The sequence below is a fragment of the Hylobates moloch genome, unplaced genomic scaffold (assembly GCF_009828535.3).
Source record: "Hylobates moloch isolate HMO894 unplaced genomic scaffold, HMol_V3 SCAFFOLD_10, whole genome shotgun sequence".
Lineage (NCBI taxonomy): Eukaryota > Metazoa > Chordata > Mammalia > Primates > Hylobatidae > Hylobates > Hylobates moloch.
In genome coordinates, this window is record NW_026652285.1 from 5,823,493 (window position 1) to 5,848,659 (window position 25,167).

Here is a 25,167-nt window from a genome sequence, read left to right on the forward strand (position 1 = left end):
GTGGTGGAAGCACTTTTAAGGAGGAGGATGGAAGGAGAACAGGGACTTCGATTCTTGTTAAAATCTATCTGCTATTCCCATTCAGAGAAGAAACCCAGAAATGTGCTGTAGAGTTGAGTCTCCTCCCTTCCCCACCCCAACCCCTTTCCTCTCTCTCAGTAAATGGCACCACTGGATGATGGTTTAATAATTCCCAGAACAAAATAACTTCCAACTTTAGGCTGGCGATGGCTGGGTCTTTAGACATACAAGCAACCTTTTGAAAGTGCCTCTTGCCCTTTTTTGCTCTTCAGTTTTTAAAAAGTTCAATTTCCAAATTCCAATTGCGGAAAGGCGGGGAGCCCAGCCGCAGATGTCAGAGTCTAGAGTTTTGGATTTATTTGAATTGGGAGATTAAAGTCAGAAAGCCAAAGGCATGCTGACAGCTGAACAACAGAATTGTATTGGCAGATTTAGGATGGGTGGTTTGTAGCTAATTGGGGCCCCAGCTGTGCCCTGGGGGACCAGCAGTTTAAACAGAAATCAAGGTCACACAGTGCCCAGAGTCTACAACACATTCATGTATTCAGCAGATATTTGAGTGTGGGAAACACAGATGACAATCAAATAATCACCTCAGTAAAAGTACAGCTGTGGATAGTGCTATATGTGTGGCATAGGGGAGCCTGACTTAGTTGGGGCTGGACGAGGCCAAGGGGAGGGTTCCCCGGTGCAGTAACTTCTGAAGATAGGCTGTATCCTTACCCTATTTTCCAAAACCTTGTTTTCTTCATAGATCTTGTAAATGGCTGTTTTTCATTATACTTTAAGTATAGCCCTATCTGGGGACAGAGAGATGGGCCAGATTTTTCTCTGGGTCACAGATCATGGGAAAAATCTATTTGTTTTGTTTTAACCAGGATTATCATCTCTGAGCATGATCAAATACAAAAGGAAGGTACTGGTGTTGAAGGGCGGGTCTCTTGGGGCTGGAGGAAAAGGGCACATTTGGCTCTCTGCATAGTCAAGGCAGGGTTGAGGGATCCCTCGCCTTCTTGGCCTGAATCAAGTCTGACACTTCATTTTTTTGTGACTCATTCTTGCCTGGGGTAGCAGCTCAGACTGTCCTGGGGGTCTTGTGGGGACCACCTTGGAAGAAAACTCCTAGGTTGGAACTCTAAGGGTTTCACTAGGGGTCTAGAAGTCCCTACCCGCCTGGGAGAGTCACTTGGGAAGCTAACCCAAGGGAGCATACACAGACTGTGTGAAGGGCAGAGCAGGAAACGTTTCTGCTGTCAGACAGCAGCCAGGTAAAAGCATCAGAGGCTCGTGTGGTGTGGCTCATCCGGGTAATTTCATGGCCCTACTGAGTTTCAGACTCTATCTGCCGGCCCAAATGAGTTGGCATCACAAGAGTTTACTGGCTTTTTAACTTTGTAGAGCGTTAATGGTGTGTGAGTCCCATGTAATGCCCAGATTGGATATTTTAAATGTACTGGATAGTGGCAAACTAAGGCGATTTAAAAAATACCAGCTTTACGTGGCGGTGTGGTTTCACTGATGGCCATTCATTTTACTCAGTTAACATTTATCAAGGATCTCCAGTATGCTGGAGCTGAGAGTCCTATAGACACTACTGGGGGTGGGGTTGGAGGGATCTGGAAGGCCGGACCTTTGACTGCAAGAAGTTCCCAGTCTGATGGGGATAGAGACTCATGACCAGTGTGATAAAATGCCATTCCAGAGAAAAATTAAGTTTCTTGTGTGCTGGGAGAAGGGACCACCAGCTCTGCTAGGGTCCTGCTGGAGCTGAGTATTAAGGGATGAGCAGGCATTTACTCATCCCTTAATGAATAAGGTAGGCAGAGAAGGTAGGGTAAGGCATTATAGGAGCTGGAATAATGTAAGGAGCACAGGATAACGACTGAGTTTGATCTGTAGGAAACAGGTTTGGAGTGGGGTGGGGAGGTGATGACAATATAAGGAGAGTTGGGCCCAGGCCCTTGGTGCCACCTGAAGGGTTGGATCATGTCCTGTAAGCTACTAGGAAACCACTGGAGGTTTTGAAATGTGAAAGTGTGTGATCAGGTTGTGTTTTATAAACAGAATTCTAGAATGGGCTGGAGAGGTAAGAGCTGAGTCAGGGAGACCTGTGGGAAGCTGTTGCAGTAGTCCAGGATGAGAGAGGATGGGGTTCACAGTGCTGCTGCTGGTGACTGAGGGTGGCAATGGGAGGGTGCATCTAAGAAGCGGAACCAACTGTCTAGGGGACAAATGAAGTATGACAGAAGGGAGAGCGTAAAGGGTGTTTCTTCCTTGGGCAACTGGAAGCAGGAATAGGAATGAAGGTGATGGGAGTCTCACTATGTTGCCCAGGCTGGTCTTGAACTCTTGGGCTCAAATGATCCTTGCACCTCAGCCTCCCAAAGTGCTGGGATTACAGGCATGAGCCACTGTGCCCAGCGTGGAGACATCCTTTATAAATGGGTCAAGGGTTCAGGAGTAGAAGGCACAGGTTTAGAAGGCTTGAAGAGGGTGTGGGTAAGAAGGCCCAAAGGAACAAGAAGTCAGAGGCACATGGCAGAAGCACTGTCAAGAACGATGGAAGGAGAACAGCCAGGGAGATTGAGGCTCAAACAGAGAGGTAGAAGAAGAATCCAGAGAAATACAGTAAAGCCCGTTAAGGAACGTTTCAGATGAAAGCAACTGAAGGCAGCACCAAGGCCAAATAGTGTTAGCATTCAAAAGTATTAGTGTTTGTGGCTCACACCTGTAATCCCAGCACTTTGGGAGGCTGAGGCAGGTGGACCACCTGAGTTCAGGAGTTCGAGACCAGCCTGACCAACTTGGCGAACCCCGTCTCTACTAAAAATATAAAAATTAGCCAGCAATGGTGGTACACACCTGTAATCCCAGCTACCCGGGAGGGTGAGGCAGGAGAATCGCTTGAACCTGGGAGGCAGCAGTTGCAGTGAGCCAAAATCACGCCACTGCACTCCAGCCTGGGTGACAGGGCAAGACTGTCTCAAAAAAAAAAGTATTAGTGTTTGGACTTGGCATGTTGGAGACTGCCCGTATTTTTGTTACTCAAAATCCTAGTTATGATAAATGATATTCATGAAGCATTGCCAGAAGGCTCTGTAGCTCTTCCATTCCTCTAGAGCAGTGGTCCCCAACCTTTTGGCACCAGGGACCAGTTTTGTGGAAGACAATTTTTCCATGGATGTGGGGAATGGTTTTGGGATGAAACTGTTCCACCTCAGCTCATCAGGCATTAGTTAGATTCTCATAAGGAGTGCACAACCTAGATCCCTGGCATGCACAGTTCACAGTAGGGTTCGCACTCCTATGAGAATCTAATGCCACTGACCTGATGGGGCGTTTTGAAGGTTGACAGAGGGATACTTTCTCCTGAGGCAGGATTCGGCAGGCAGAGCATCACTACTACATGGAACCAGGACTTTAAAGGCTGAAAGAATTCTAGAGATCATGTAGGATTATCATCTGACGTATAACCCCCCGAAACCAAGACTGGACCCTGCATCCAGGGTTGAGATGAATGGTTGATTTTGTTTATGAAGGAGCATGGTTTCTTGAGTATCCAAGCTGGTTTTTATTACCAGCTGAACGGATTTGAAGTCCTACCTGGTTCCAGTGCTGTAAAAGAGGTGTCTAGAAAATGATGATTTTCCTGTGGGCCTTGCATATCAGCTCCTTGGCAGCTTTAATAGAGGATTTTCAGAGAAGTTTTAGCAGTGGCCCCATCCTGAGATTAGTAGAGTCAGTGTAGACCACAGAGATAACTTTTTCAATACAGTAAGTGATGGAGTGGGCTGTGTTAGGAATGACAGCAATAATATCAGGTCCCCAGCTAAGCCACAGAAGCCTACTTAAACCACAATGTACCTTTAAGTCGATTAGTTTAGGCCCTAACCTCCTAACCACCGTGAGTCAACCTAGGGGACAGGAACGCTGTTCCTTTTGGTCCTGTGAATAGGAGCAATTCCTGTGCTTTTTCTCCCTCACTGGTAAGGGCGACTGTAGCTAATCAGGATTATTGAGTATTAACCATGTGCTGGGTGCTGTGCTGAATACTCCAATTGCGTTACCTCATTTGATCCTTCTGTCTCCTGCAGGAGGTAGGCACTATTATCTCCTTTCAGGCAATTTGCCCAGTGGTAATGTAGCTGGTGAGAAGAACCAAGACGAAATCCAAGTCCACCCACCTCTAGATCCTGCACTCTTAACCACTGGGCAACACTGCTGCCCACCTCTCTCATTGGGCGGGCACAGGTCTCTCTGTGCTCTCTGCTCTAGGCTCAGGATTTTTGGGAGAGTAGGATGGGGAAGGAGGACAACTCTCCCAGTATAAAGGCCTTCCTCGCGATTCCACCTCTCTCTTTTCTGTCTCCCACTCCCAGAAGTGGCTTGCCTCCTCCTTTCTGCCGCCACCACCATTTAGTGCCTCCAGCCAGGGCTACTTTTCATTCTTCACAGATGTTGGGACAGGCTGTGGCTACTTAGTCACATTCCTACCCTCCTGTCCTTAAAGTTAGCACAAGGTCCCTTTCAGTCTTTCTAAGAGTTTTTAATTTGTGTGTTTTTAAACCTAGACCAGCAATGTAAAGAATAGGCATGGATGCCAATGACAGGCCTTTGAGTGGCACCCAGGAATTGTGGTTTTCCTGGGCATCACAGCACGGGATGGGAGTGGAGGTGGTGAGGAGAGAATTGGGTTAGATGGAGTCTAGGGACGCAGAGTAAGTTCGCCTCCTTCCTCCTTGCTTGGAGAGGGAGGGAGGGGCCTCATCACATGTGCTACCTGTGCAGGTAGGTGGACCTGTCCAGTGAGCAGCCAATGGGAAGCAGAAGAGGTTCAGTTCAGTGATGGTGTTTAGCCTCTACTGTGTGTCCTGCGCTGCTGAGTTCATGGGGTACAAAGATGACTCTTGGAGCCTACCTCTAGTAGAGGATACAGAGGCAGAAAAGGGTAATTTCAATTTCAGTAGGATTAAGATGGAGGTGAGCCCAGGAGAGGCCACTAAGCCCAGTGTTGAGGTGACATTTTGAGCTGAGTTTCAATGGACAAGTAAGGGCCTTGTGAGGAGAGATGGAAAGGTTGGATCAGCCTGAAGGAATGGCATCAGCAAAACCATGGAAGTGTAAAGTGCAAGCGTGGTGTATTGAGGGGACCTACAAGGAGTGGTACAAGTTGCCAAATGCCTCCTAAGAGAGTTTCTGACACATGGTAGACTCTTAAATGTCATGTCAATAAATTGAGATGGAGGATAAGGTATAGAGGATGAGATGAGTCTGAAGCTATGCATGGGCATCAGTGGTAATACACACCTGGAATGTATTATATGGTTACTACATGCCAGGCACATATGCTGAGTACTTTTCTACAAACTTATTTCATCCTCACGTGAGCCCTGTGAAGTAGATATTATTGTCTCTATTTTTTGTGAGGAAAGTGAGGTCCAGAGAGGTTAGGTAATTTGTCCCAGGTCACACAGCTAGTAAATGACAGAGCTGAGATTTGAAACTGGTTCCAGGTCCTTTTTTTTTTTTTTTTTCTTTTTAAGGTTTCACTATGTTGCCCAAGCTAGTCTCATACTCCTGGCCTCAAGCAGTCCTTCTGCCTCAGCCTCCCAAAGTGTTGGGATTACCGACGTGAACCACTGTGTCCAGCCGGTCCTGTCACTTTAAGAGTGATGACCTGGTCAGATCTCCTTTTTAAATAGACAACACTGGCTGGCATGCAGTGGGTGGATTTGAGGGGGAAAGAGGCCCAAAGGCCTGCCAGGGCTGTGTAAGTCAGAGATGCTTACCTTCGGGCTGTTGAGAGCATGGCTGCTGAGGAAGCACCTCTTAGAAGGACCTCAATACTGACGCATGCCTGTGGTTCCTCCAATATTATTGCCACCTTGTCTCATCTCGAAAAGAGAATTCTAGATTTGGGGAGATGTCCTAGTGGTACCATCTCAAAGAGATGCTTGAAGACAAGTTAAAGGATCCTAATGGAAGGGGCGCAGGCTGGAATTTGGCTACACACAGCATCAGGTTCAACATAAGTAGGAAAGAGGAAAAATAGGATGTTCCCAAAGGACCCCAAACTCCATGTCTGTCTGAACTCTCGGGCCTTCTCCTTTTTCTCTTTTTTTTTTTTTTTTTTAAGCAGCAGCATCTGTTTTTTTCCCCCGTTGGCCATTAAAAATAATAGATACAATTTTGATGTGTATTGTGCGCCAGCTCTGTGTAAGCACTGAGATCATCTCACTTAACACCTAGAACTCCTGTGGAGGTTGATCTTATTAGAGATGGGGAAGCTGAGGGTTGGAGTGGTTTCGTAACTTGCCAGAAGTCATGCAGCTAGAAAGGAGCAGAGCTGGTTTGTGTGAGTCCAGAGCCCACTTCTTTTCCAGTCTTCACCTCCTCTCAGACACCCCATAGAAACAACAACACAGAGGCATGCCTTGGGGCCAGCCTTGTCCCGTGTCTGGAGGAATTCCTTCCTGTAGAGAGTCCCACTTCTCAGGTCAGTTTCCGTGGCTCGGCATGTGGTGGTCCAGCCTTGCTTCCACATCATTCCTCACGTTCCTTTGTGGCTTAACAAGAGCGTCCCACCTCCCGCCCCTCCATCCTGGTGGCACTCAGAAGGTTCTGTTTTGAGTTCCAGTGGCAGTTACTCCCTTGTGGGGAAGGCCTGTTGGCCGGCCGGGGAGGCGGCGGGGGGTGGGGGCTGGCCAGGTTGGCCTGTGCTCCCTGTGCATTTGTCTCTCGAGGTGTGGTGTATCGAAGATCTTTGTTTTTAATCATAATATCTCACATATTTTCTTTTTGTGCTGCTCAGTGTAAGCTAGCTAGGGGTGGCGGCAAATCTTCCTTTAATTTCCACTGTGATGGATTATTAGTTCACTTAAAATGGTGTTTAATTTGCACATGTGCCCCGAGGCTTTTAAATATTAAGCTCATTTGATGATTGTTGGAAATCAATTTGGACTCCACAGTTATGTTCTGTGTTGGACTCATGAAGCCCTATGGACCCTGTTGCCCCATTAACAGGGGTTAAAATCCAGAAATTAGAATGATGAGTGAAGCTCCATACTCTTAATTTTTTTCCTTAAAAAAAAAAATCAATTTTCTTTCCTAAGAATTGACTCAAGCTTTTAAAATTTTTGCTTAAAAGGGAAAAAGACAGTGCAGATGTTGATTTTTTTGGTCCCCACCTCTCAGCTTGTTCCTGTCATGCAGCCTGCCCTCCCCTTTCTCAGCCCACAGGCCTTTCTTTTCTTTTTTTTTTTTTTGTTGAGACGGACTCTGTTGTCCAGGCTGCAACCTCCGCCTCCCAGGCTCAAGTGATTCTCCTGCCTCAGCCTCCGGAGTAGCTGGGACTACAGCTGGGACTACAGGCGTGCGCCACCATGCCTGGCTAATTTTTGTATTTTTAGTGGAAACGGGGTTTCACCATGTTGGCCAGGTTGGTCTCAAACTCCTGACCTCAAGTGATCTGCTGCCTTGGCCTCCCAAAGTGTCTGGATTACAGGCGTGACCACCTTGCCCGGCCCCCACAGGCCGGCCTTTTTTTTGTTTTGTTTTGAGACAGAATCTCGCACTGTCACCAGACTGGAGTGCAGTGGTGCAATCTCGGCTCACTGCAACCTCCACCTCCTAGGTTCAGGCGATTCTCCTGCCTCAGTCTCCCGAGTAGCTGGGACTACAGGCACACGCCACCATGCCCGGCTAATTTTTGTGTTTTCAGTAGAGACGGAGTTTCACCATATTGGCCAGGATGGTCTCAATCTCTTGACCTCGTGATCCGCCCGCCTCAGCCTCCCAAAGTGCTGGGATTACAGGCATGAACCACTGTGCCTGGCCTTACAGGCCTTTCTTGATCCTGCTTCTCCTTGCTTTCTACTTACCTCCTCTCATTTCTTCTAGTTTGTCCTGTACCAGTTGGACAAGATTGATATTTCAGCAAGCCACTTTTTCTTCCCTTTCTTTTTCTTTTCTTTTTTTTTTAATGCTCTGTCACACAGGTTGGAATGCAGTTGGAGTGAACACTGTGCACTGCAGCCTCAACCTCCTGCGCTCAAGTAATCCTCCCGCCTCAGCCTCTCAAGTAGCTGGGATCACAGGCGCGTGCCACCATGCCTGGCTAATTTTAAATTTTTTGTAGAGGTCTTGCCGTGTTGTCCAGGCTGGTCTTGAACTCTTGGGCTCAAGCAATCCTCCTGTTTCAAAGTGCTAGGATTATAGGTGTGAGCCACCGCATCTGGCTTTTCCTTTTTTCTTCTTAGGAAAGGAGTCCCTCTCTAGGATGCCTGTTTATTCATATTTAAGAGCAATGGGGAGCAGAGTGACCCTGCCACAGCAAAATGTAAGGCTTCTTGTCTAGGCCTTCCAGAGCCTTTCTAGCACCAGACAGCCTGGGCCATTGCTTATGTGGTAGATTTTTCTCTTGTCTTTTTAGGTTCAGAGCTGTGGTGAGGATGGAATGTGCATGTGTGTGTTTGTATGTGACACACTCACATTTAATACAAGCAAGAAATGCTTATTCCACAGAAGGTAGCTTTGAATAAGTTTCAGGATTCAGATTTGAAGCTGAGCATAACCAGAAACTTCTACCTGTAAACTTTTTTGGAGGTTTCCTTCAGAGGAGAAGTGAGAGAAGAAATAATTCTACTCTGGGGAAATGCATAATTTAGAAGCTGTCTGCATGTATAAGAAAACAGACTCTGTATCTGCTCTCTAAACTCAGCCTGGCAGCCAGGGTCATTGTTTCTTTTTCTCCCCTCTGTGTTTGTGTAAGACCGATGGGTCTGGTGCTCTGTGTGCTCCCCAGCGGGCAGCATTTGGCCTGGGAGAAGCCTACTGCTTGTTTTCCCCTGCCTGTCTTTCCTATTTCCTTACCCTAACTCACCACCCCTTCCTTTCCTGGACGTGCTGTCTATCCTGAAATGGAACAGGAGTATTAGAAAGGTTGAAGGGCCAGGTGTGGTGGCTCACACCTATAATGCCAGCACTTTGGGAGGCTGAGGTGGGTTGATCACCTGATGTCAGGAGTTCAAGACCAGTCTGGCCAACATGGTGAAACCCCATCTCTACTAAAAATAAAAAAATTAGCCAGGCGTGGTGGTGGGCGCCTGTAATTCTAGGTACGTGGAAGGCTAAGGCAGGAGGATTGCTTGAACCTGGGAGGCGGAGGTTGCCATGAGCCAGGATCATGCCACTGTACTCCAGCCTGGAAGACAGAGTGAGACTCTGTCTCAAAAAGAAAGAAAAAGAAAAGTTGAGGGTATTTCAGGAAACTCCAAGCAGGGTACTTGGCTCTACCACCTTTCTACCTGTAACACTCTGGCACCCAACAGCATTGGCCTTCTGTGGGCTGTTTTGTCATTCACCTTACCTGCTACCCAGAGTGTGCCCAGGGTGTGATGAAGGGGTTCTGGATCCAAAAGTTTATGTATCTTTCGTCCTGTCTCCTGTGATGGCCAGACCTAACTCTGAGGCAAAGCCGAGAGAATTATTTCCCACTTTCATTTCCTTCAAGTGTTGCTATAATATTCACTATAACCTGATTTTACATCTTTAAAACTAGAGGTGGGAGACTGAGCAGGGGCGACGTCATATGTTGGCCCCCGAAGGTCTGAATCCCTTCAACAGTCAGATAGCTCACATACAATTGGTCGCTTTGCATGTGGAGCCTCCTTGGCTCAGGGCTGCAGAAAGAAGTGCTCTCACTGTGGGTTAAGGGGTGGTGACTGATATTGTCCTTCAGCCTAGTGCTAGTTAGTGATGTTGGCCACTCAGGAACATATAAAGTGTCCCAGAAGTATGGCGGCCTCAGTGACTGCTTTGGTGGGAAGGATTCCAGGGAAGACGGCACCTTCGCTTTAGAAGATTTGGTTCCAGGGAGGTTTAGAGGAAAAAGAGGACGATGATTTGCAGGCTTTCTCTAAAGATCCAGATGGATCCCAGACGTAGTCCAGCCAGGAAGATCTGATTTTATTTGTCTTCCTTCCCCATCTCCCTAAATAATTTTTAATTTTATCTTCAAAGCATGACGCAGGTGTTAATTAACACTCCTCGCTCTCCTGGGAGGTAGGCAAGTGGAAACACCACCCCTATTAGTGAAGCCCAGGGGATAGCAGGTGCGGAAGCCTCAGGCAGGTGAGCCACAGAGAAGCGGCGGGGGGCGGTCTTAGACCTCGTGGCCCTGCCTTCAGACCTTTACTTAGACTTGCTGCTCTCTGAGTTACCTTGGGAGCCACCTCGCTTTCTCAGTGTCCTTAGTTCCCAGTAAAAGAGCTGAGGCTGTGGTAGAAAAGATGTATGGTCCTATGGGATGAGTAATGGAAAGTCTAAGGGCTGGGTGAAATTCTGGTAAAATTCACTGTTACTGTGAATTTTAGATGCAGGATTCTGATTATGCCATTGATTTCATTCATTTGGTTAAAAAAAAAAAATGTACTGAGTATTTACTTCTGAGTGAGGTGTGTTGTAAAGAGAATCACTTCTTCTGAAAGAGCTGGCTTACCACTAGGGATCCTGCTGATTGGGAACTTGATCCTTTATATCCCATGCTCAATCTCTAAAGCAAAGGCTGGGGTGTGGGGTTTGCTGCCTCTGCAGGTGATGGCTTCAAGCCTTGGACTCTCAACATCTGGCAATGGATGAGAAACCCAGGTGTGACTGTTGGATGTGGTGAACCTCTAGAGGCTGAACTTTCCCTTCTCCTTTAACCACTCGCCTTGGTTGGCTCAGGAGAGGGGGTCCCTGAGGAGTCCTCTCCCTGGGGCTGTAGGTGGTAGCACATCTTCAAGCCTGACATTATCTAGGGCTGCCTGGGAATGATGGTAATGCATGTGCTGGGTGTCTAATGAAACTGCTGGGATGATACTGAACTTCCCACTCCAGAAAAGCAGCCAGACTGGAGTCTCCAGTGGTTTCTTTCTCATTCATTGGGTATCTTGGGCACGATACAAGGAACAGAGCAGTGGGTCATTTGATCCTGTAAGTGTTGCCTTCTTCATGGGTGGCAGTTGGATTCTGCTTGCTTTGTAGGGAGCCTTGCTCCATCAGCCAATGTTAGTCCTCTTCCCTTGATGTTACAGGCTGCTGAGAACTAGCCCTAGACCTCTGTGTGAGGGTTCTTCTGCCGAAGACATCACCAGTGTGTGGAGCCTACCACACCCACCCGCTGCCAAACCACGGCCTTTACCTGTGTCTTCCGGTGTTTCCCGTGCGACCCATCCTGTGGGAGTGCCTCGTGGGCTGCCCCAGAATTCACCCCACACTCAGCAGCGCCAATGGTGAAGATGACCAGATCGAAGACTTTCCAGGCATATCTGCCCTCCTGCCACCGGACCTACAGCTGCATTCACTGCAGAGCTCACTTGGCCAATCATGATGAACTAATTTCCAAGGTACACATTTCCAGCAGGCCTTCCTTGCCTACCCCGGGGAGGGCGCTTAGTGCTCCTGAGGTTGCAGAGGTTTACAAGCTCTCTCAAGAATATTTGTACTCCATCTTTGTACAGGGAGGGCTGACCCACGTGACCGTCTCAACTGAGAAAAACTCTGAGTTGGAGGGACAGAGTAGTCGTTTAATTTGTTATTTTGGAAATGAGGTGTCATCCTTGTTGGAGGCTTTGGGAGCTGGCAGCTTGCAGGCCAGAGAAGGGAGGGGCTGGGGACTGATGGGAGCCTTGTTCTCAGCCTGCTTGGTTTAGGTTGGTGGACGAAGAGTGAAGAGTGCTCCCTGCTCAGAAGGTGAATTCTAAGAAAGCAGGGGGATGTCTTGTAAGAGAGGTTCCTTAGCAAGATGAGAGAGCCCCCAGGAAGTTGTGAGACTGTGGAATTATTAAAATGGGTGGCCTTTGGCAGGGACCAAAAGTGGCTTGTTGAAGAGCTGGCCTTCTGGCCTGTGGGGGCCGTTAGGGCTTATACATGAGGTAATATGGCATGACATTTGATCATGATCAGAAGAATGGAACCCTGTTTTTCCTGAGGTGCTTAGGCAGCTGCTTTCTAAAGTTGGGGCCGGGGGATTATTAATAAGTGAATAAACCAACATGCCAGTTGTGCGGTTCAGGAAATGGATCCTTCAGGCAGCGTTCTCAGGGGAACTGCTTCCCTCCTGGCCCTAGATTCCCAGGGGAAGAGAAACAGGTTTTACTAGGCTGCATGACAAAGAGAAAGAGATCATGGGAGACTTTTCCCTTACAAAAGCATCTTTACCCAGAACCTGGACTTCACGCCATTAAAATAAAAAAAAAAAAAAAAAAAACCAACCCATCTTTACGCAGACCCAGACGAAGTTATTTGTTTTGTTTTAAAATCAGCGTTCCTCATCTGTTTACAAGACCTGCTGGAAAAGGTAGCTGTTGCTTTCTTTGCCTCTGGTTTGGTAGCCCCAGCCAGAGAGGAATGAAGGATCTAGTCAGCTCTTGTAGAACAGTCCCCTCCAGCTGGCTGATTTGACCTAGGAGGTGAAGAAAGCTGCCCAAACAACCACATCTGTAGTAGTGAGGCTTTTCAAATCGGGCCTGAGGACTGAATCCCTCGTTCTAGCCTATTCCAGGGTCTAAGGTGACCACAGAGCTTGAAGTGTACAGCTCCTTAGAGTCCTATCCTCTGGCCAGACTTGTGAATCTGCCCCACTTTCCTTTCTTTACGGTTCTGCTAATTCCTTTCCTTTATGCTGCTTATGTTTCAGCCAGCCTTTAGCTTCCTTCTCAGCTTCCCTTTGAATTTTGGGGAACCCCGTGAGTCTGGAAGTTTGAGTGTGTGGAGGTGTCAGTGAGAGAAGAGAGGAGTTGGTCTCTTGGACGTTGGAATTGGGTTTGCAAAGTTGTAGGGGAATTGTGAGTTGTTCTTTTTCTTTTTTTTCCTTTGGAAATCTCCAGAGAAATTATTTGCCTGTATCTACTGGGGAAGCCAAGGCATCATTTTTTAATACAAGGAAGCAGTGCTATGTATCATAAGAAATTGAGGTACCAATAAGGTATTTTAGCACCCTCTATGTACTAAAAACTGCAACTTGACACTTTATAAATGTTATCTTAACCTTCATATGAAGTCTTTAAGGTAGGTGACGTGAGTCATACTTTATGCGGATGAAGAAGCTGAAACTCATAAAACTTGTCCAAGATGTCAAATCAGAGGTTCAGAGAAGAGTGATTACTTTGAGTGGGTGTTCAGGAGGGATTGCTGGAGGAGATGGTTCTTTGATGTGAGCCTTGTAAGATGGGCAGAAGTTGAGTATGTGGAGATGGTAGTGGCCTTCAGAATTTATGTCTTACCTCTTTGGCCTGGTATACAAGGCCTTTGACAATTTGGCAGAGTCTGGCTTTTTTGTTAGGTCTCCAGCCAGCTCTTCACTTTGTTTCAGCCACTCGGAACCAAGCCACATTCCCTGAATATGCAGGTATGGGTGTTTCAGGGCTCTGTGCCTTAGCCAAGAGTGTCCATTCTCCTTCACCTCCCTCCTCCTACACCTCCCTCCTCTTTCTCCTGAGCTCTTTCTTATACGTCCTTGGGCATGGCCTATATCTGCTTTACATCTCGGGGTCAGAACCTGACCCATGGCAAGAGCTCAGTAAATGATAAATGAATAGATGGAGGTTGAGCCTTGGAGAAGACAAGTAATGAGAAAAAAAATACTTTGTTGGCCTCATGTCCTTCCTGTCCCTTTTGGGGCAGAAAGGCTCATTCACAAGTCCAGGCCAAAGTCAGCACAGGCTTCAGTTTCATTGGCTCAGGCCGGTACACAGATGGGGTGCATTAGAGCTTGATGATTTAAAGGGTTGGGTGAAATGCCTGACTGTGGGGAGAGCTGAGGGAGCTGTGGCTGGCACTGCACAAAGCTTCCTTTATTTCACTCCACAGCCACCCCCGGCGTTAAATAATCTATAGATTCTTATGCAGGTCTGCCTAATGGAAAGATCATTGCCCCAGCCTCCTCCTTGGAAAATAGGCCTTTCTTTTCATTTTTTCCCCCCCTCTCTTCCATTTAAGAAAGTTCAAGGAGAGAATGTCTCTCCTGTTCTCCTCTCTTGACTTAATCTCCTATGCAGTTTCAGAATCTGCCCAGTGGGAGTTAGGAGCTGGGAAGCAGATAACTGGAGCTGGATCAGCAGTGTAATTAAATGATACTTTGTACTGGTAATAGGGCCTTTCATGTGAAAGCTTGACATTCGTTTGGTGCAAAAAAAAAAAAAAAAAAGAAAAAAAGTGAGTGCTTTCATTATGAAGAAGGGGATACAAAGGTCTGAGTGTGTGACCAGCAGTGAACTGGGACTAGGACTGGAACTTCAGGCTCCCTTCTATCAGTGTGCCTAAGCCTACATGGAAATGTATAGTTACAAAGTTTTTAAAAGCAAATGGAGTCTGTATTGCCATGGTGGTGGAAAGAATCCCGTACCAGGCTTTCTACCTTCACAGCTTGCTTTAGATCCCTAGAGGCCTAGTTGCCTGCAATCAACTGTCCAACTTCCAAGCCTCACTTTCTCGCTCATAAAATGGGTAAAATAATGTTTACTATGTTTAATGCTGTCTTAGTCCATTAGGGCTGCTAAAACAAAATACCATAGACTAGTTAGCTTATAAACCACAGAAGTTTATTTCTCACAGTTCTGGAGGCTGGGAAGTCCAAGTTCAAGGCACCACCAGATTCAGTCTGGCGAGGGCCTGCTTTCTGGTTCACAGACAGCTTTTTCTTACTTAATCTGACATGGTAGAAGGGAAGGGTCTCTGTCTGTCCTCTTTATAAGGACACTAATCCCATTCACAAGAGCTTTGCCCTGATGACCTAATCATCTCCCAAAGGCCTGATCTCCTACTGCCATTATCTTTGGGGTGAGCATTTCAACCTATGAATTTTGGGGAGGCATTCAGACTATAGCAGATGTCTCTAGCAGCCAGCACCTAGTGTGTGCTCATGATGTGCTATCCCAGTAACAGTCCTGTGGAGTAGGCATACCTCACTGGGGGGAGCAGGTTTATTTCATTGGATTGTTATGAGGCTCAGATGAGATCATGGATGTGTGGGTGGTTTGCAAATTACAAACCTCTATGTAAATATAAAGTAGTCTGTTTGCTTCTCTTGGCCTTACTGTTCAAAAGAAAGAACAAAAAGACAAGGGGGTCTGTTGGGGGGAATTATTCCTGCCTGACACCAACCAGTTTTAGTTTGGCTAAGATGGCTTCACTTTGGAACCTGAAGCACAAGAGTTGGATATGAGAAGGGGTAGTAGAAAGCCAAGTGTGTCTGTAGGAAGGTAACATGGCATTTTCTCTGTAAAATGGTAAAGAGGGTAGAGGGAAAAAACTCTTTGAATTGATGACAGAACTATATAGGGAATGTGCTGAGGCATCCTACAATTTCTTTCTTGGGGGGTGTTGTGGTCTAAATGCTGGAGTGTTTGCACGCAGAGGTATTTTGTGTTGGCATGAGGAATTGCTCACATTGTTTCTTCCCTAATGGTACAAGCCCTAGTATAAAAATATACTTTGGTTATAAAATAATAATAGCTTCAATTGGAACAGTTAGTAGCCAGCCCTAGTGAGAATAATCTAAACACTCATTTTAGTGGAATAATGTATTATGGAAACCTTGGTCTTCGCAAAGCTTTTATATGAAAATTTTCTGTCTGTCATCCTCCCTTTGCCTCCCTCCTGCTAACCCCTTGATGGCATTGTGGAGTAGGCCATTTAGGAAGGATAAATTGGATTAATGTATCACAGACCCACTTCGGGGTCTTGTGACTTCATGCCAACACACGGTTGCTTTAGTGCTCTGGGTCCTGGAGGAAAGGAGTTGTAGGGTGCTGTAGAGGGGTTATCCAGTGGAGGTGGGATGAGGAAACCTTTTGCTCAGTCTCCAAAACTATTTACGCTATTATGTCAGATCTATAGGTCAGATTATCGTCTGGTGACAAATACGGAATTTCCAGAATTATGGATCATGTCATTCAAGCCTCTCTTCATGAGGAGACAGGCCATGGGTGACTCAGTGATCAGACTGAGGTCACACAGCCTCAGAGCCAGGGCCATCCACCTCGTACCCCTCCACAGTGTTCTGTGTGAGGAGCCCTGGCCTGAATTGTTTTCAAGCCCTGGGCAGTCCTTCTGAAGTTGGGAACATTTAGAAGGCAGGTGGTTTTTGTTCCCTGTGGGGTTCATTGGGCTTACAGTGGTGACATTTTGGTTTTCCTTTTCTGTCTAGAGATTAGATGCAGCATTGCTTTGAGAAGAGTCAGGGAGTGAGATGTTCTGAATCTTTATATTGATCTAGTGGCTGCCAAGAGGTAGATTGCCCTTGGTTTCCCACCTCTGGCTCTGAGCCCCTGGTGTTGTACACCAGTGTAGTGTAGTACCCCCGTGCAGTGGCGTAGGGGCAGTGCCACGGAGAGAGTGCTGCTATGGAAGTACCAAGATCTGACCTATCCTGTCCACTCTACCTGTCAGGGCAGGTAGAGTTTCTCAGTTCCCATGGCTCATCAGTTTGTGTTTTTTTTGTTGTTGTTGTTTGTTTTTCTTTTTTTTTGGGACGGAGTTTCATTCTTGTTGTCCAGGCTGGAGTACCGTGGCACAATCTTGGCTCACCGCAACCTCTGCCTCCCAGGTTCAAGCGATTCTCCTGCCTCAGCCTCCTGCATAGCTGAGATTACAGGCGCCCGCCTCCACGCCCAGCTAATTTTGTATTTTTACTAGACACAGGGTTTCTCCATGTTGGCCAGGCTGATCTCGAACTCCTGACCTCAGGTGATCCACCCACCTTGGCCTCTCAAAGTGCTGGGACTACAGGTATGAGCCACTGTGCCTGGCCTTTTTTTTTTTCTTTCTTTTTTTTTTTTTTTTTGAGATGGAGTCTCGCTCTGTGGCCCAGGCTGGAATGCAGTGGTATGATCTCAGCTCACTGCAACCTCTGCTTCCCGGGTTCAAGTGATTCTCCTGCCTCAGCCTCCCAAGTAGCTGGCATTACAGGTGCACATCACCACAGCTGGCTAATTTTTGTATTTTTAGTAGAGACGGGATTTTGCCATGTTGGCCAGGCTGGTCTCAAACTCCTGACCTCTAGTGATCCGCGCACCTCAGCCTCCCAAAGTGTTGGGATTACAGGCGTGACCCACTGCACCCAGCCAGTTTGTGTTTTTAATGTACAATAAAACTACTCTCTGAAATCTTGATGGAATTATCTGTGTCCTGAAAACCTCATGTAAATAATAAATATAGGAACATAATTTCTAAAAATCCCTTCATTTCTTGTTTTTCTCTAGATGTCCTGGAAAACGGTATAGTGAGCATTGAGTTATATCACTAGTCGTGTTGTTAGTGGCTACTGTGTCACATCAGACAGCATAATTCATAAAGGATATGTACAATATAATCAGACCAGAATGCTGGTTAGCAAAAATTAAAAATAAAGATGAAAAGAAATAATGAAGAATATATACAATATGAGATGTAGCTCTTGAAGATAATTATTCTATGAACTTATCTAATTTGCAAAATAGATATTTTTAGCTCTAATTTTGTTAATTGAACTCTAATTTCTGATATTCAGTGGATATATGACATAATGATTTTTACAAAAACCATACTCATAAAATTCGAGTATTTTTTAAGAGGAGGAAAGAAACACATTGCAGGCATAAATGTCTATCTCAAAAAGTAAACCTTTTGTTTCTAGAATAGTGGGACCTGGCTCTTTGCCAGAACAGTGGTACTAAGAAACAGAAGGGTGGGAACAACTGCTCTGTACGGCCCGAGCTCTAGTGGGTGCCTCTGCCACTTTGCTGTTGAATGTCAGTGTTTCTTTTTTATTTATTTTTTTGAGATGGAGTCTCACTTGTTGCCCAGGCTGGAGTGCAGTGGCACGATCTCGGCTCACTGCAACCTCTGCCTCCTGAGTTCAAGAGACTCTCCTGCCTCAGCCTTCTGAGTAGCTGGGATTACAGGCATGCGCCACCACGCCCAGCTAATTTTTTAATTTTATTTATTTATTTTTTTGAGACAGAGTCTTGCACTGTTGCCAGGCTGGAGTGCACTGGCGCAGTCTTGGCTCACTGCAAGCTCCACCTCCCGGGTTCACACCACTATCCTGCCTCAGCTTCCCGAGTAGCTGGGACTACAGGCGCCCACCACCACGCCCGGCTCATTTTTTGTACTTTTTTAGTAGAGATGGGGTTTCACCGTGTTAGCCAGGATGGTCTTGAACCCCTGACCTCAAGTTATCCACCTTCCTCGGCCTCCCAGAGTGCTAGGATTACAGACGTGACAACTGCGCCCGGCCACGTCGGTGATTCTTAGACATCACTTCTAAGCTACAGCCAAGGCAGAAGTGACAAATTATGGAAGAGTTCCAGCACAACCCAATAAGTCCAGTTTCAAGACATGCTCTACCAAGTTGGCTTTTATAAAGAGAATCACATTTCCCAACCCCAAATTACTTAATTATTTTCTTCAACTATGTGACCTTTGAAAGCTCTGTCTCCTACTAGTGAAGCATTGGCTCTTTTGTACTCCTCTAGAAGTATCTGTTGACCACCCAGGAAGGGGTGGCGGGTGAATCGAATCTGTACAGAAAGTCTCGAAACAAAGGGATGTGGTTACTTTACAGTGTTTCTTGGTGAAAAAAAACTATTTGGGGCTTGTAAAATATAGTATCTTATGGTACCTTTCCTCCATAGGGGCAGAGGTTGAACCCGTTCAGGATGAAAAGAGCCGTGAATTAGGCTGGGATTTTTTTTTCTTTTTTTGATAGGAGTCTCACTCTGTCACCCAGGCTGGAGTGCAGTGGTGCAATCTCGGCTCACTGCAATCTCCGCCTCCTGGGTTCAAGCAATTCTCGTGCCTCAGCCACCTGAGTAACTGGGATTACAGGCGTGCATCACCATGCCCAGGTAATTTTTGTATTTTTAGTAGAGATGAGGTTTCACTGTGTTGGCCAGCCTGGTTTCGAACTCCTGACCTCAAGCGATCCACCTGCCTCTGCCTGCCAAAGTGCTGGGATTACAGATGTGAGCCACTGCACCCAGCTTGGGATAATTTGTATAGCACAGTTGGTCCACAGTGGGACCATTTTAACTGTATCTCAAGAGTTTCTGGTGTATGTGGGTGACGGCAGTGGGGACTGTGCCTATACTTGCTCTTTTCATCTTATTGATTACATTCTGTCTTTGCACAAATACTAATTATGTATTCTGTGTGTGTGCGCGCACATGCACATGGCACTATTCTAGATATTATAATACTACCCTCAAAAATTTTGTCAGGGAACTTTTATCCTAGTTTGGGAGATAACAGATTCGTGTTATGCCTTCTTGAATTTTCTACTTCATCTTATGTTTCTCTTAAAGCAGTTATCACAGTGTGATGACACATGTTTCCCGTTAGCCTGTGAATTACTTGAGGAGATGTTGTGACATCATTTTTGTGTCTCTAGCAGCAGCACAGCTCCTAAGACTGGTAGATTCTCAGTGAATATTTGAGTGAGTGGCTTAGTACTCAGCTAGAGATCTTTATCGGTGAGTTTCAATCTGGGTCCATGGACTGGCTTCAAGGACTCCATGAAATTGCATGTGTCATTCTGTGGGCATGTATATTTTTCTAGGGAGGGTTTCATGGCTTTCATCAGGCTCTCCAGCAAAGATACTGTCGGTTAAAAAAGGGAAAAAACACACACACAACCAGACTTTAAGATCCATCTTTCTAGAAAACGCAGTTGTGGGAAGACTTGGTGGAAGAAATGACATTGAACTGCCTGGAAGCAGAAGCCTCAAATGATGGGGAGGAGCTGGTAAAAGGAACATCAAGAACAAAGAGCCAGAGGCAGGGAGCACACAGGGAGCGGCCGTTCTTTGGGGTAGAGGTTAAAAAACTGTGAAAACATTGAAGGTGTAGGTCGAAGCCAGATTATTAGAATAGAAGCTAGGATGTTATCCCATTGACGGTTGGTTGCTACTGAAGACTTTTAAGCAAGTAATGACATGACCAGCAAATGGTTAGTGCTGCTGTGGTGGGTAGACAAACTAGTGAGGAAGAGACTGGAATGGGGCAAGTGCTGTCTGTCCATTGCAGGTGTCCGAATGTGTTCCAGGCACATGGTGATCATTCAGCAAATACTCATTGACCACTGCTTGGCAAAGAAATAGAAGCATTCTATGGTTTTTTTTTGTTTGTTTTTTTTTAACTGTCTTTATCATTTGTAGGCATGGACAAGGCGAATTGAGTTCAGGAAGTCACATGCTTTAAATGAGAGGCGGACCTGTTCCACAGTCACGCCTGCTCCCTTTGAAAATCAATGATCTGGGCACACATAGAGTTGCTCACCAATTTAGTATCAAGGGAGCTGCTGGGACCAAATCTGGTGAATCATCTTTATGCTTTGTTTTTCTTTTGCTGCAGACTGCAGGCAGCTGAGACAAAATCTGCTCAAATGTGATTCTTCTGTGTGGTTACTTTAAATACCAAAAGGAAATGTTGACTTGAGCAATGAGGCATACCCTGAAAATTAACTCTGTGATTTGCAGATGCCTTTAAGGTTCCAATCATAAGACTGGTTTGTATATTAGTGTCTAGGCTCTCAGCAGGGACACTGGTAATCAAGCTTTGTTCCCAGTCAGAAATCCAAAGAAACTCTTTTTCATCAGGGTGTTCAACCTGGGAAGCAAGGAGTGGGTGCAGGATCCCTCTGTTTCTGTTTGAGCAGTGGCACTCCCTCTGGCCTCTGGAATGGTAAATCTGCACCATTGCTAGCTTGGCCGTTTGGGGGCTGACTAGAATCCACTGTCATACACTACTTGTTCAGTTCAATATTTCTTGTGCTTTAAACAACATTTAAACCTGGATGGTAGGGGTAAGATGATTCCTGCACTTAAAGAGCCTGTGACGTTTAGGAAACAAGGGAATGCAAGGCTCACCATGGAGGGTAGAAGAACGTTACAGATAAGGTTGTTTGGTGTTGTAACAAACACACAAGATGAAAAATCTATGTTTGTTACTATTAGCTACTATTGATTGAACACCTTAGTTTTAGATATATATATATAGAGAGAGAGAGAGAGAGAGAAGGTCTTGCTGTATTGCCTAGGCTGGTCTCAAACTCCTGACCTCAAGCAGACCTCCCACCTCAGCATCCCAAAGTGTTGGGATTACAGGTGAGCCACCACACTGGTCCTAAAGACTTACACTTTTTTTTTTTTTTTTTGAGATGGAGTCCCACTCTGTTGCCCAAGCTGTAGTGCAGTGGCGTGATCTCTGCTCACTGCAGCCTCTGCCTTTTGGGTTTGAGCAATTCTCCTGTCTCAGCCTCCCGAGTAGCTGGGATTACAGGCACCCACCACCAGGCCCGGCTAATTTTTGTATTTTTTAGTAGAGATGTGGTTTCACCATGTTGGCCAGGCTGGTCTCGAACTCCTCACCTGACCTCAAGTGATCCACCTGCCTCAGCCTCCCAAAATGCTGGGATTACAGGCATGAGCCTCCGCACCCAGCTGAACACTTTCCTCTTTATTGAGCACCTACTGTGTGCCGGGAACTCCTTTAGGTATTTTACTTACTCCATCACTTACTTTACAACATTCTTTCAATGTGGGGATTAAGGCCATAGGTTACCAGGTTACCGAGAAGCCAGATGGGTTCAGATTCAGATCTGCTCATGTACTTTTCGCTACCGCTTGGCATTGTGGCCTAGGTTCTTTTGGCCTTGCCTATTTTATGGTCTCACTCAGTAATCCTTGTGGCAAATCCCACCCTTTCTTCCCTCCTGTCATTTCCTTTGCCTTGGTGAACCCTTCTCCTTTCCTCTCTCTCTATTCAGTTCCTACCTGTTCTTGAAGACCAGCTCACATCTTTTTTTCTTCTAGTGAGTCTTCCTGGTTTATAGGGTGCTCTGAATGTCTGTAGAACTCACTGTCTGGTTGTTCATTTGGAAATTAATGACTGTCTTGTGGTATGGTCTGTGTTGTTATGGTTGCATGCACTTTTTATATATAATTGTCTTGCTTCCTAACAAGAATCTCAATGTCCTGGAGTCATAGATGCTCAGAACTTTGTGGCTGGAGGTACCTTTGAACCTGGAATTTCTAGTTCAACTCCTCATTTTACAGATTAGGAAACCAAGGCCCAGAGAGAAACTGAGGGCCTCTTGATTTTTGCACTTTGCCGCCTCCCCCCCCCACACACCACCTTGCACATAGCTGGTGCTTGTAAGTGCTGGAGGCAGCCCTGGGAGAGGGCTGGCATCTGGAAGATTGACAGTGTCAAGCACTATGATCTTGGGCAAGACTGTTCACCTCTCTGGCTCTCCCTTTTCTTCATTTATCCAAATGAGTGCAATAGGTTAGACTGTCTTTAAAGTTCCTTCTACTTCCCCCCCCCGCCCGCCCATCTTCTGAGTCTAATGTAGTAGCATAAGATGATATGAGGCCATATAACACAGCAGCTCGTGGTATAACTCCGAGCCAGACCACCTGGGTTCCAACCCTGGCTTATTCATTTGGTAGCTATGTACATTAAGTAATCCTTCTGTGTCTTTTTCTTTTCTTTTCTTTTTTTTTTTTTTTTTTTTTTTTTTTTTTTTTTTTTTTTTTTTTTTGAGACAGAATCTCGCTCTGTCGCCCAGGCTGGAGTGCAATGGCATGATCTCAGCTCACTGCAACCTCCACCTCCCGAGTTGAAGCAGTTCTCCTATTCAGCCTCCCAAGTAGCTGGATTACAGGTGCCTGCCACCACACCAGCTATTATTTATTTATTTATTTTTATTTTTTTCATTTTTCGTAGAAGATGGGGTTTTGCCATGTTGGCCAGGCTGGTCTCGAACTCCTGACCTCAGGTGATCCACTGGCCTCGGCCTCCCAAAGTGCTGGGATTACAGGCATGAGCCACTGCACTCATCCCCCTTTGCGTCTTAATGGTCTCACTGGCAAATGGGAATAAGTAGTAATACCTGATAGGATTTTTGTGGAAATTAAATGAGGTTATCGATGTGAAGTTTTTACCACAGGGCCTGGCATATGATAAGTGCTCAATAAATGTTGGAAGCTAGTGTTATTCTATGAATAGTCACTAAGGAAAACCAAATGGAAAGTGACAGAACTAGGGCCTGGCACCCCAACAGGCCTGGCACACTTGCTTGTTGCCCTTGTTTTTGGAGAGTCTCAGCAGTTGCCCTTGAGCCCTACAGTTGTCATCTGTGGTCTTTTGAGGCCTCTCATCATGGAATCGCTTGTTCCTTATCCCAGGGGGACCAGCAGGTCTCAGGAGGTGTTGAAATAGCAGCAGCACCTTCCACCACAGCTTTCTGGGGCCTTGCCTGCAGGCAGCAGCGAGGCCTCTCTAGAATGTAAATGGAAAAGCCTGTCCCTGCCTCCTTCCATTTTAGTCTGTCAGGTGGTTACTGTGCCTCTGACCCACCCGAGGACCTCAGTTGGCTGTGACACAGCAGCCCAGGTGGCTGGAAGAGAAGTCCCTGGCCTGGAGAGTGAAGCTGGAGCCGAGAGTTGCTTGTCAGTTTGATTCCCTCTGTGACGCCTCGGGTGGGGGGGAATCTTTTGAAAGAAACCACTTTCTTTATCTTAAAAGAACAAAACAAAAAGGGAATCTCTGATAACCTTTGTTTCCAAAGCACTCAGCAAAGCTGCTGAGAGGAGGGTTTGACCTGGTGACCCAGAGTATTATCTCTGGGGTAAGGGCTGCCCAGCCAAGGGGAGCTTTAGCTGTTTCCCTCCTCTCCCTGGTTTATTGCTGGTGGCTGGACAGTGAGTTGGAGGAGGAGGGGGAGAGGAAGAAAGGAGGAGATGGCTCTGCCAGCTGCCGCTAAAAACAACAACATCTAATCAGTCCATAAACTCCCTCCCCTCCAGACCACAGTGATGTCACGAGGCAGAGCAGGTGGCACTAGTTCTCCCCTCCCCTTTAGTCCCTGACACCTTTGGGTCTTTGAGGGGTAAATTATGATCATCAAAAGGGAAATTCTCTATCTTTGGGGGCCCAGGAGCTCCTTTTCCTTCCTGTTAGGGTTGGCTCCACCGAGAGCAATTTTCTGTTGCCTCATTTATCTGTTGGGAAGCTAACTGTGACCTTAGCGTCCCAGCAGATAAATGAGGAAACAGAAAAGTGTTTCCTCACCAAAACAAAAAATCCCTGAGCGAACCCTCCTGCAGAGGGCCCTGTCATTTATTCCACATTGCGTGAGCTCCTCTTACGTGTCAGACCCTGGGAATTACAGTGGCAAACAGATGCAAGCTTTGCCTTCACTGAGCGTGTACCCAGTACCCTTTGGTTCCTGGAAGGCCTAGCACCTGAAAAAGCGGCTGGTGGCAGCAGAAACGAGGATCTCCTTCCTGAGCCTGGCCCCTAAGGTTATCCAGGGCAGCTGAAAACCAGCATTTCCATACTGCTTTCCATTCAGTTTGCCTGATTTTCATGAGAGGCTGAAGTGCCTTTTGCTTCCCTGGCGGTCCCTGTCCTCCCCTGCAGAGTCGGCCTGAGCTAGCCCAGGTGAGTGGGGCAGCCCCCTGTTCTCTGATGCATCTTTGGAGGAATGTCTGTGTTCTCAGGACCAGGCCTCTCCCCACTGGGTGGGGGCTGCTTTGTTTACATTCCTGACCTTCTGAAAGCTGCCAGCTTTATCCACAGCTGGCCTTTCCCCTTCAGATGCCAAATGTTCCAAACGACAGGTAGAACTCTGAAAGGGCCGTTAAGGTTCATGCCACAGAAACATTTCACCTAGGAAACCTGAGGAGAGAGGAAGCTGGTGAAACTAGACTTCGTGGAGCTCTTTGAAGCTCGAAGCCCCCATATTTCTTGATTCTCCCCCCAGCGGGAGAAAAAAAAAAAACAAAACACAAAGTGTGTCTGTGTGGGAGGAGAGTTCCTCCCTGTCCATCTCTTTCTCTATAAAAACAAGAGGCCAACCTGCCCTGAGCATCGTGGGGGCAGGTGCTGGGTAAATACACGAGAAAGGAAAGCCGATAAGATAAGGTCTGACAAATCTAGGTCACCCGGCTGCTGCCAGGTACCTGTGTGACTGGTCACCTTGAAACTGACAGGAGAGGTATGGACTTTTGTTCGAGGCTCAGACTGGCTGATTTCCCATGCCTTTGTTTATTTATTCAGTAAACATTAATTGAGTGCCATTCTGTGCCAGGCCATGTGCTAGGTGTTGCAGGTCCCTGT

At 46.5% G+C, this 25,167-nt stretch overlaps 1 protein-coding gene across 6 annotated transcripts in view; it reads left to right on the forward strand.

The window, feature by feature from the left end:
- The window catches only part of YPEL2 (yippee like 2), a 67,515-nt gene that overhangs the window by 9,502 nt on the left and 32,846 nt on the right, over window positions 1-25,167 (forward strand). For 5 of the 6 annotated variants that reach the window (XR_009215219.1, XM_032162864.2, XM_058445370.1 and 2 more), the window contains one exon: window positions 11,097-11,408. Coding sequence is in view for 5 of the 6 variants with exons in the window: in XM_032162864.2 (XP_032018755.1) it covers window positions 11,292-11,408 (117 nt within the window). In the remaining variant the exon portion in view is untranslated. Of the gene's footprint in view, window positions 1-10,078; window positions 10,153-11,096; window positions 11,409-25,167 lie in introns of those variants that run through there. The other variant, XM_058445372.1, reaches the window with a different exon arrangement.